A 9,659-nucleotide genomic window follows, 5' to 3' on the forward strand; every position below is an offset into this window, starting at 1 on the left:
CGTTCCTCTCCTCGCCCCTACCTGGGCTCGAACCAGGGACCCTCTGCACACATCAACAACTGACACCCACGAAGCATCGTTACCCATCGCTCCACAAAATAGGCAACCGAAATGAATAATTCATGTATGTGTGTTATATTAAACATAAAGGGAGTAAAATGTAGGCAAGCAATAAACATTTCAGAACAACTAGTCGAATAAGACATGGGAGAGATGACCAATTTTGTCAAAGAGATTTATTTATGGACTAATACACTTGAAACAAATAGCCAACCCGAAAACTGCAGACATTACTAGTGCCTCCCTCGCGATCAAACCGACATAAATTAAATTAAACGCAGCTTAACATGGTCAGAAATCTCAACTAGCAAGCAAGTCACAGCAATGAAGAATTGAGTGTCGCGCTAAAATGACGTGTAATTTTATACTATAGAGCCTGGTTCAATTCTATTTATCTACCTCCCTAGGCTTGAAATAATTACTGGTCGAGGAAGGAAGGTTGCTACCTGTTTAACAGAGCCTACAGATTCAGTACCGCCCCTCAGCTAGATCAACCAAGCAAAAGGGCCAATAGAATCGAACCATCCAACATGCGTTGCCACGACACTAGCCTATCCCCCTTTTCTTTCAACGTTGTCAAATTCGCATGCGTTCTCGATAAAAATCTAAATTAAAGCTTAGATAGCTGTTTATATTTTTGGTGTGTCTTTCCTTTGATACAATATGGGTATTCTTCGTGTATTAGAAATTATATTTGTCTTTTATTTTGCTTCTCACATTCCTATTACATTATTCATTGATCTTCAAGCGTTGCTGCCTGCACAGATGTATCCTCAACAGGTAACGACGTTAAGTTTGACATGTTTAATTGACTAGTGTGTAGTAGTAGGTCCTTGCAGGAAAGTTTGTAGTGGGTTACGGTGACTGCATCATATCACCATATTTCTTTTGGGGGGGGGGGGTTGGAAATCACTTGTAACAACCAATGTGCCTATAGTGATGCAACATTGAGTGTTTACAAATATATCTATATTTTACAGCTGAAAGATGTTTTGAGATGGTATGGGGCTGAGTTCAGAGACCCCATGATGCTGGATCCCCCCACCTGGTTCAAGTCCTTCATCTTCTGCGAGGCCCTGGTCCAAACCCCTTTCTTCCCCATAGCTGCATACGCCTTCCTGAAAGGTCAGATAACATGGGATTCATCCCAAATGGCCCTTTAGTTCAGTACTTTGGACGAAAGAGGTCAAAACTAGTGCACTACATAGGGAATAGGGTGGCATTTGGGACGACCCATATTGGCTAGCAAACTAATGTAAAAATCTGTGGTATTTGGAATTACAACATTTAAGCCCATGTTGCAAGATACGTTTGATTTGGCACGTTGTAGATAGTAATTTAGTCATGTGTAACTCAAGTGTGACCTCTAGCGGATGCCCATTCCTTAACACCCCTCTATCAGTACATTTATCCCAAATGGCACCCAATTCCCTGTCCCACTACTTTTGACCAGGGCCCTGATTATAAAGTAGTGCACTATATAGGGAATAGGACACCGACGTTGTCATAAAATCAGACATGACGACAAGGCAGGTAAGTCTGTCATAACACTGAGGTAATCAACCTAATTCTGTTCCATCAACCATCCTCTCTTCCAGGAGGCTGCAAGTGGATCAGGACTCCAGCCATTGTGTATTCCACCCACGTAGTCACCACCCTGGTCCCCATCCTAGCCCACATCCTCTACTACCCCTTCCCCACAGAGCCCCACCCTGGCCCCCAGACCCAGAAGGAGCGCTACACCCTGGCAGCCATCTACGCTCCGTACCTCCTGATTCCTCTGATGCTGCTGTTCACAATGCTCTTCAGCTCAGCTTACAACACCAACACTCAGGGAGGAAAGGGCTCAGCTAAGGCCAAGAAGATCAAATAAAACACACTCATTTCTAGCCTGAGTAACAGTCTGTTTGTGCTATTGTCCAACTCCATTGCTGTCCTTGTCACCTGTTTGGTTTGACAAGGAGTTGGCATGATGGCACAAACAGATTGGCACTCAGGCTACTAATCCACCTGTACATTCTGAATCTCAAGCTGTGACCCGGCTGTCTGTCCAGGCTATCATACCTCTAGTCTACAGTACTCATTTTCATAGTGATTTTTTTCTTCTCCTCAAGTGATGAATTGTCAATTGGTACATTTCAAAGTCAATAAAACATCATAGTTATTTTAAACATTCTTAACAATTAATATGTTTTGAGCATCACAGATTAGCAATAGTCAAGAATGTTGACACCAAGAGAATCAAAATGTGCAAATCCTTTTTATTCAAGTATATCTCATCTTTTGATGAAGTTGGTCCACTAAGTTGGTATACTAACTTTTAACATGGATAAGATGAATGCAGAGGATGCTCATATTTTCTAATGTCTTGATATTTACTGTAAACATAAAATGTATAATATACCTTTGAAATGCACTTTACTTTTAAATGTTTTTTTAAACACTGGCCTGAAATTCCAATAAGCCACCTGAGGGTAAATGTGTTGGTGTAGTACCACAGACAAAGGTGAAATTATAAAACCTTGAACATATTCGTACCTTAGATGTAAACAGAATTAAGATACAAATGGGGGGGGGGCGGGCGCAACACACAGCAAAAATAAAATTAATTGTTTTCAAAATCATGAAATTATTTACAGTAACATGCACATACTGTACTTTGTTTTTTCCACTTGTAGAAAAGGTAATAAAACTATCTATACAGAGTAATTATTCAGTATTAAATAGTATAAATAAATTCCTTCATATATATATATAAATAGCTTTCTTCCCCATTTGGTTGACTGACATACTGTAGTGTTGTGAAAGGCATGACACCTATAGAGCCTCAGGTTTGAACTATATTCAAGCATTCCAACACTTAAATGCTAAAAATAGATAACTGGGGGGGGGGGGGGGGGGGGATTGTCACTTAGACACCTGCTAGTGAGGAACATTTGATGGTGTTATACATGGTCTTCTAACTTTGCATGTAGTCTGTCTGTTGGTGTCTGGGCCAAACCTGTGTTTTAGTTGGAACAGTTTTGGATTGCTTGTGAAGTGTAAGAGAGGTTATTGTGTTCAGATGAGTGATTCCCGTTAACCCATAGTGTAGTGGATATCACCCATAGAAAACAATACAGGCACCCTGGAAACATGGTCACTAACACACACACAGACACACACTTCGGGCCTTATTTCTGCAGAATGAACTGTTCAATAAACTCCTTCTGCTCAGCCTCCACTTTGGAGAGAGCTTCATACTCAATGCGATACCTGGAATAGATTACAAACAAACACAAACTTAATTAAACCCCAGTAATTAACTGACTAAATAATTGACTGACTTTAAGGTCAACCACTGAGAATGAGACACTAACTAAATAGATTTCCACATCGTTATTGATTTCACAAAGAGACTTGACCTCAGTCGTACATTTCTTGCCTAATACATTTTACCAAACACCTTCGTTTCTGCCCTCGAGGCACATTTGACCAATCAACTGTCATCAGAACAAGATTGAAAAAAACAAATTAGTCTTAGCCTGGGTGCCAGTCTGTTTCTGGTCTCTTTAATATAGCCTGGGTACCAGTCTGTTTCTGGTCTCTTTAATATAGCCTGGGTGCCGGTCTGTTTCTGGTCTCTTTAATATAGCCTGGGTACCAGTATGTTTGTAGTCTCTTTAATATAGCCTGGGTGCCAGTCTGTTTCTGGCCTCTTTAATATAGCCTGGGTACCTGTCTGTTTCTAGTCTCTTTAATATAGCCTGGGTGCCAGTCTGTTTCTAGTATCTTTAATATATCCTGGGTGCCAGTTTGTTTCTGGTCTCTTTAATATAGCCTGGGTGCCAGACTGTTTCTGGTCTCTTTAATATAGCCTGGGTACCAGTCTGTTTCTGCGCTCTTGCCAACTCCTTATGGAATTGTCCTCCCAAACATGTTTGGCTTGACAATGGATTGGGCAAAAGCACAAACAGATCTGGGACCAGGCTAGCGAGATCAGATCTGGGACCAAGCTACAATTCTTCTTACCTCTCCAGCTGCATCTTCTTCTCTGCTATCAGGGCCTGGAGCTGCTGTTGCTGGGCCTCCCTCTGCTTGGCCACAGACTTCAACAGGTTCCTGGCTCCAATAGCCTGGGAGAAGGAGGCAGTGCAGCAGCATGTTGTTCACCCAGATAAGAATCCCTCAGGTCATTCCCACGGAAAAGTGCAGCAAGTGTACTCAGTGGCCTAGCTAGCTAGCAGTCAAAGTACACCGTTTTGTTTTCAACCAGAAATTGCTTGCAGATAAGCAGATTGTAGAGCCAGCGGTCACGTTGATCTGACTGACACGTTGAAAACAATTGACTTTGAAACGAGTGAACAAAAAGTATGGCATCTGTGTGTGTGTGTCTGAGCCCTGTAAAGATGGACTAAGAAACTCACAACCCCTTACCTTCATCTTTTCTGTCTCTGCCTCTTTTGCCAATTCATCCACCAGCTCAATGAGACCACCCACTACGTTCTGGAACTGGCTGATTTCTATGTATTGAATGAATGCACGAAAGTTAGTAAAACACTATTTGGTAAATTAGGTGTCAACAACATTTGAAGAACACAGTTTTAACATTAAGAACATGTGCGAGTGGACATCTCCACAATATTCTATGCAAGTCATGAAACTTAACACCAATGGGTAAAGTCCAACTGGCACACTATTCCCTATATAGTGCAATAATTTTGCCCAGGGCCCACTATATATAGGGAATATGGTGCCATTTGGGACACAGAACAGAAGCTAAATGGACTGCTCTTACTGTCAACAAAGTCTTCACACTCCTCCTTGAGCTCCCTGGTCTTCTGGTCCACTTCTGGTTCCAGCACCCGTAGCTTGTTGAGCTCATCAAAATGAAGACCAGCTTCACCCAACGGGTCTTTCGCCATGGCCACAAGACCTGTCTCCAAGAGCTGGGTTATAGAGAGGGGAGGGGGGGGGCTGAAAAACACAGCATTAATACCATGAGATGCCATGGATATACAGATGCTTTAAAAAAATATATATATTATTTAACCTTTATTTATCAAGCATCTCAACAGTCTAAAGTGGCTTCCTTTCCTCATCTGCATTTGATCTAAAAGGGAGGAATAGGTGAAAGACAACTTGTGGACTTGTATTATTTTTAGTCAGGTCTGTCACATTAGTATAGCACCGGGCATGCCCCGCCTACCTGAAGGTCTGTCTTCTTCAGTCATCTATTTCCTGTGTGAGGAGTGCTAAAATCCACTTGGCACTTAAATCTCGCTGTATCAATTGCTTTCATTTTACCCCTGTGGCTCTTTAACACTCTTGCTTGTGCCTGTCGTTTTCCCCCCCGTTAATATTACGACCGCAGAAATGTTTCTAATGACCTGTCAAACACACCCCGGGAACGGGTGAAATGGGCACAATGGAATATATTGTCTTTCCGTTGATTCTAAAAGAACGCTAACATGCTGACCACACCACTCGCGTTACATCCTCATTGGTTTATAGGAACATATACCCACGTGGGTGAAAGATGAACTGGAGGTTCACACTCCAGTCCAGTTGGTAGTGGTAATGTACCTTAAAGTTGGTTGCCAACCGCCATATAAAGTCCAAAGAAGAAGAAGCCTGAAGGAGAGATTACTAGAAACAAACTTGGTTTACCCTTTTACCTGTGGATTAATTGTCAGAGTAGAGGACCTTGTGCATTTCAGGTAAAATAACAACCCAATGTTTTATCCCAGGATAAATTAGCTAACAACAGCAAGCTAGCTAGCTAAATTGGCATGAATGTTTGCTTTGATATTTCCACCTGCGTGTCCTGATTGCGTCTGGTGTGGATGGACAAAATCAACATGCAGACGCACGCGCGCCCGGTCTAGACAGCATGTACAATACCAGTCAAAAGTGTGGACAAATCAAAATATATTTTAGATTCTTCAAAGTAGCCACCCTTTGCTTTGATGACAGCTTTTCACACTTGGCATTCTCTCAACCAGCTTCACATGGAATGCTTTTCCAACAGTCTTGGAGGAGTTCCCAAATATGCTGAGCACTTGTTGACTCCTTTTCCCTCACTCTGCGGTCCAATTCATCCTACACATCAATTTTGATGAGGAAGCCAGGTCATCTGATGCAGCATTGACTCTTCTTCTTGTCAAATAGCCCTTACACAGCCTGGAGGTGTTGGGTCATTGTCCTGTTGAAAAACAAATGATAGTCCCACTAAGCGCAAACCAGATGGGATGCGTATCACTGCTGAATGCTGTGGTAGCCATGCTGGTTAAGTGTGCCTGGAATTCTAAATAAATCACTGACAGTGTCACCAGCAAAGCACCCCCACAACATCACACCTCCTCCATGCTTCATGGTGGGAACCACACATGCAGAGATCATACATTAACCTACTCTGCATCTCACAAAGACACGGCGGTTGGAAGCAAAAATCTAAAATTTGGAATCATCGAACAGATTTCCACTGGGCTAATGTTCATTGCTCGTGTTTCTTGGCCCAAGCATGTCTTCTTCTTATTGGTGACCTTTAGTAGTGGTTTCTTTGTAGCAATTCGACCATGAAGGCATGACTGATTCACAGTCTCCTCTGAACAGTTGAATTTGAGATGTGTCTGTTACTTGAACTCTGTGAAGCATTTATTTGGGCTGCAATTTCTGAGGCTGTTAACTCTAATGAACTTATCCTCTGCAGCAGAGGTAACTTCATTTCCTGTGGCGGTCCTCATGAGAGCCAGTTTCATCATAGTGCTTGATGGAACTTTCAAAGTACCTGACATTTTCCAGATTGACTGACCTTCATATCTTAAGGTAATGATGGACTGTCATTTCTCTTTGCTTATTTGAGCTGTTCTTGCCATAATATGGACTTGGTCTTTTACCAAATAGGGCTATCTTCTGTATATCACCCCTACCTTGTCACAACATAACTGATTGGCTCAAACGCATTAAGAAGGAAAGAAATTCCACAAATTAACTTAATTTGTGGAACCTGTTAATTGAAAAAGATCAAGGACAACAACCACCCGAGCCACTGCCTGTTCACCCCGTTATCAACCAGAAGGCGAGGTCAGTACAGGTGCATTAAAGCTGGGACTGAGAGACTGAAAAACAACTTCTATCTTAAAGCCATCAGACTGTTAAATAGCCATCACTAGCACAGAGAGGCTGCTGCCTATATACACAGACTTGAAATCATTGGCCACTTTAATAATGTTTACATATCTTGCATTACTCATCTCTTATGTATATACTGCATTCTATACTATTCTACTGTATCTTAGTCTATGCCACTCTGACATTGCTCGTCCATATATTTATATATTCCATTCCTTTACTTAGATTTGTGTGTTTTGGGTATATGTTGTGAAATTGTTAGATATTACTGCACCATTGAAGCTAGAAACACAAGCATTTCGCAACACCCGCATTAACATCTGCTAAACACGTGTGTGACCAATAACATTTTATGTGAAATGCATTCCAGGTGACTATCTCATGAAGCTGGTTGAGAGAATGCCAAGAGTGTGCAAAGCTGTCATCAAGGCAAAGGGTGGCTACTTTGAAGAATCTCAAATATAAAATATATTTTGATTTGTTTAACACTTTTTTTTGGTTACTACATGATTCCATATGTGTTGTTTCATGGTTTTGATGTCTTCACTGTTATTTTACAATGTAGAAAGTAGTCAAAATAAACCCTGGAATGAGTAGGTGTCCAAACTTTTGACTGGTACTGTAAGTGTCGAGACGGTGCGTTAAATCACAAAAAACATTAAACATTCATGGTAATTTAGCTAGCTAGTTTGCTGTTGCTAGCTAAATTTGTCCTGGGATATAAACATCGTTGCAGCGCATCAAGATTTAAATCGCCTGCCTACGCAGACGCTTACTGACGTGCACGAGCAGTTTGGATGCAATGATTGAATAATGTATGTGTACATTTATTTATTTTTGCAACACTCGCACACGAAAAGCAAGCGGTGTGGGCTCCCGAGTGGCGCAGCGGTCTAAGGCACTGCATCTCAGAGGAGTCACTACAGACCCTGGTTCGTTTCCAGGCTGTATCACAACTGGCTGTGATTGGGAGTCCCATAGGGTGGCACACAATTGGCCCAGCGTCCTCCGTGTTAGGTTTTAGCTGGGGTAGGATGTCATTGTAAATAAGAATTTGTTCTAAACTGACTTGTCTAGTTAAATAAAGATTACGCGTGAGAACTTTGTCAGGTGACTCAAGCACTTCCATATATGGAGTTGCAGGTTTGCCTTATCTGTCATGTTTGTGCATAACTCTCCTATGTGCAAATCTTTATGGCAGTCATTTTACTTAAGGCCCTTGGAAATGACCCGCATTTCTGCAGTCATAAAAAATTTACAAAGCAATATATCGATTTACAAATACAAATGTTTGTGAATAGTGAATTGCAAGTCAGTTAAGAACAAATTATTATTTACTGTGACGGCCTAGGAACAGTGGGTTAACTGCCTTGTTCAGGGGCAAAATGACAGATTTTTACCTTGTCAGCTCAGGATTCGATCTAGCAACCCTTCGGTTACTAGCCCAACGCTCTAACCACTAGGCTACTTGCTGCCCCTTTGTGGATAGCGATTTACATTTGTGGATTGGTACTTATTTGTACAGATCATTGGTGATTTACATTTGTGTAAATATTACCTCTTTCTATAGATCTAATTTAACTGTACAGTATATATAAGATTATGTAAATATGAATAGTGTGTAAATATTTGTCATCATCTCTTGGTGTCTTTCCAATATAACTCCCATTTTATTTTTGAATTTAATGTAATATATTCAAAAAGTTGAGTATCTTCATCCATTGTCCAACTGTTACATTTATTAGAATTATACAATTAAAAAAACGTTAACAACGAGCGATGCTACATTAGTAAGAGTTGAGAAAAGAAGCGAGAATGCCGTCTTGTATTGTGACAGACAGGGATAACGTTTGTTAGGAAAATATTGTTCACCATTTGATTCTGTGACCTTTGACTAATCACTAGCTAACTATCTGATATAATTAGTTGTTGGCACATATGCAATAACCTTTAATCTGCGCTAGCCAGCTGCTTCTTCTTTGGCAACGTTCTCTATAACTAGCTAACGTTAGCTATAATTTACAACCAGAAGGGCTCTCACTAACTACTTACACAAATGTAAAAAAATAAATATATATATAGTTACTTACCAAGCCTGCTATCTAGATAGACAGTAAGCTAATTAGCTTTATCACAGCTTGTCCTGATGCCCTCATCGGGCTGTCAATGTTATGGGCTAACTGGATAATAGAGGAGGGAACTAGGCTAGCAACAGCCAGTAACAGGGCTAGCTAGGCAGCATTAGCTAACTGTTTTAGCTAGCCTACTAGGCATTTCATCGTGAGCTGCTGGTTACAAACTGTGCAAAAGTCAAATCATTATTGTCTACAAGTGAGAACTCTTCAAGTCAGTCTTTCACTTACCTTAAATGTATTTCAATTTGATATCAATGTTGTGATTATGTGGCATAATCCACAGGGGACCGGCTGCGACAGTGCGAGGGAAACAGTTGTGTTTGGCCATGGGATGTACCTTCCGGGAGCGAG

General features: G+C 41.1%; 2 protein-coding genes across 4 annotated transcripts; one reads left to right on the forward strand and one right to left on the reverse strand.

Annotated features, from left to right (window-relative positions):
• The first annotated feature begins 598 nt into the window (after window positions 1-598).
• tmem97 (transmembrane protein 97) lies at window positions 599-2,231 on the forward strand. Its single transcript, XM_038961010.1, has 3 exons — window positions 599-840; window positions 1,041-1,185; window positions 1,659-2,231. Exons 1-3 carry the CDS (start codon window positions 724-726, stop codon window positions 1,931-1,933), a joined length of 537 nt encoding a protein of 178 aa, XP_038816938.1. The 5' UTR covers window positions 599-723; the 3' UTR covers window positions 1,934-2,231.
• A 73-nt stretch (window positions 2,232-2,304) lies between these two features.
• On the reverse strand, window positions 2,305-9,658 carry LOC120018052 (intraflagellar transport protein 20 homolog). Of its 3 annotated transcripts, none has more exons than XM_038961011.1 (5): window positions 9,537-9,658; window positions 4,838-5,016; window positions 4,477-4,562; window positions 4,072-4,175; window positions 2,305-3,315 (listed from the first exon to the last, which is right to left on the reverse strand). In XM_038961011.1, exons 2-5 carry the CDS (start codon window positions 4,962-4,964, stop codon window positions 3,234-3,236), a joined length of 399 nt encoding a protein of 132 aa, XP_038816939.1. In that variant the 5' UTR covers window positions 4,965-5,016; window positions 9,537-9,658; the 3' UTR covers window positions 2,305-3,233. The 3 variants fall into 3 exon arrangements, with proteins under 3 accessions (XP_038816939.1, XP_038816941.1, XP_038816940.1); XM_038961013.1 differs by having other exon boundaries at window positions 4,838-4,988; window positions 9,537-9,655; XM_038961012.1 differs by lacking the exon at window positions 9,537-9,658 and adding an exon at window positions 9,264-9,367.
• Window position 9,659: the final 1 nt, after the last annotated feature.

Source organism: Salvelinus namaycush, chromosome 23 (genome assembly GCF_016432855.1).
Source record: "Salvelinus namaycush isolate Seneca chromosome 23, SaNama_1.0, whole genome shotgun sequence".
Lineage (NCBI taxonomy): Eukaryota > Metazoa > Chordata > Actinopteri > Salmoniformes > Salmonidae > Salvelinus > Salvelinus namaycush.

What these genes read in the sequence shown, in the direction of transcription:
- LOC120018052 (XM_038961011.1), bottom strand. Translation starts at nt 4,964, where the DNA reads ATGGCGAAAGACCCGTTGGGTGAAGCTGGTCTTCATTTTGATGAGCTC. An exon ending in GTGTGAAGACTTTGTTGACA is followed by an intron (nt 4,563 to 4,837) that starts GTAAGAGCAGTC and finishes TTCAATACATAG; the next exon opens with AAATCAGCCAGTTCCAGAAC. An exon ending in CAGAGACAGAAAAGATGAAG is followed by an intron (nt 4,176 to 4,476) that starts GTAAGGGGTTGT and finishes TCCTTCTCCCAG; the next exon opens with GCTATTGGAGCCAGGAACCT.
- tmem97 (XM_038961010.1), top strand. Translation starts at nt 724, where the DNA reads ATGGGTATTCTTCGTGTATTAGAAATTATATTTGTCTTTTATTTTGCT. An exon ending in CACAGATGTATCCTCAACAG is followed by an intron (nt 841 to 1,040) that starts GTAACGACGTTA and finishes TATATTTTACAG; the next exon opens with CTGAAAGATGTTTTGAGATG. An exon ending in TGCATACGCCTTCCTGAAAG is followed by an intron (nt 1,186 to 1,658) that starts GTCAGATAACAT and finishes CCTCTCTTCCAG; the next exon opens with GAGGCTGCAAGTGGATCAGG.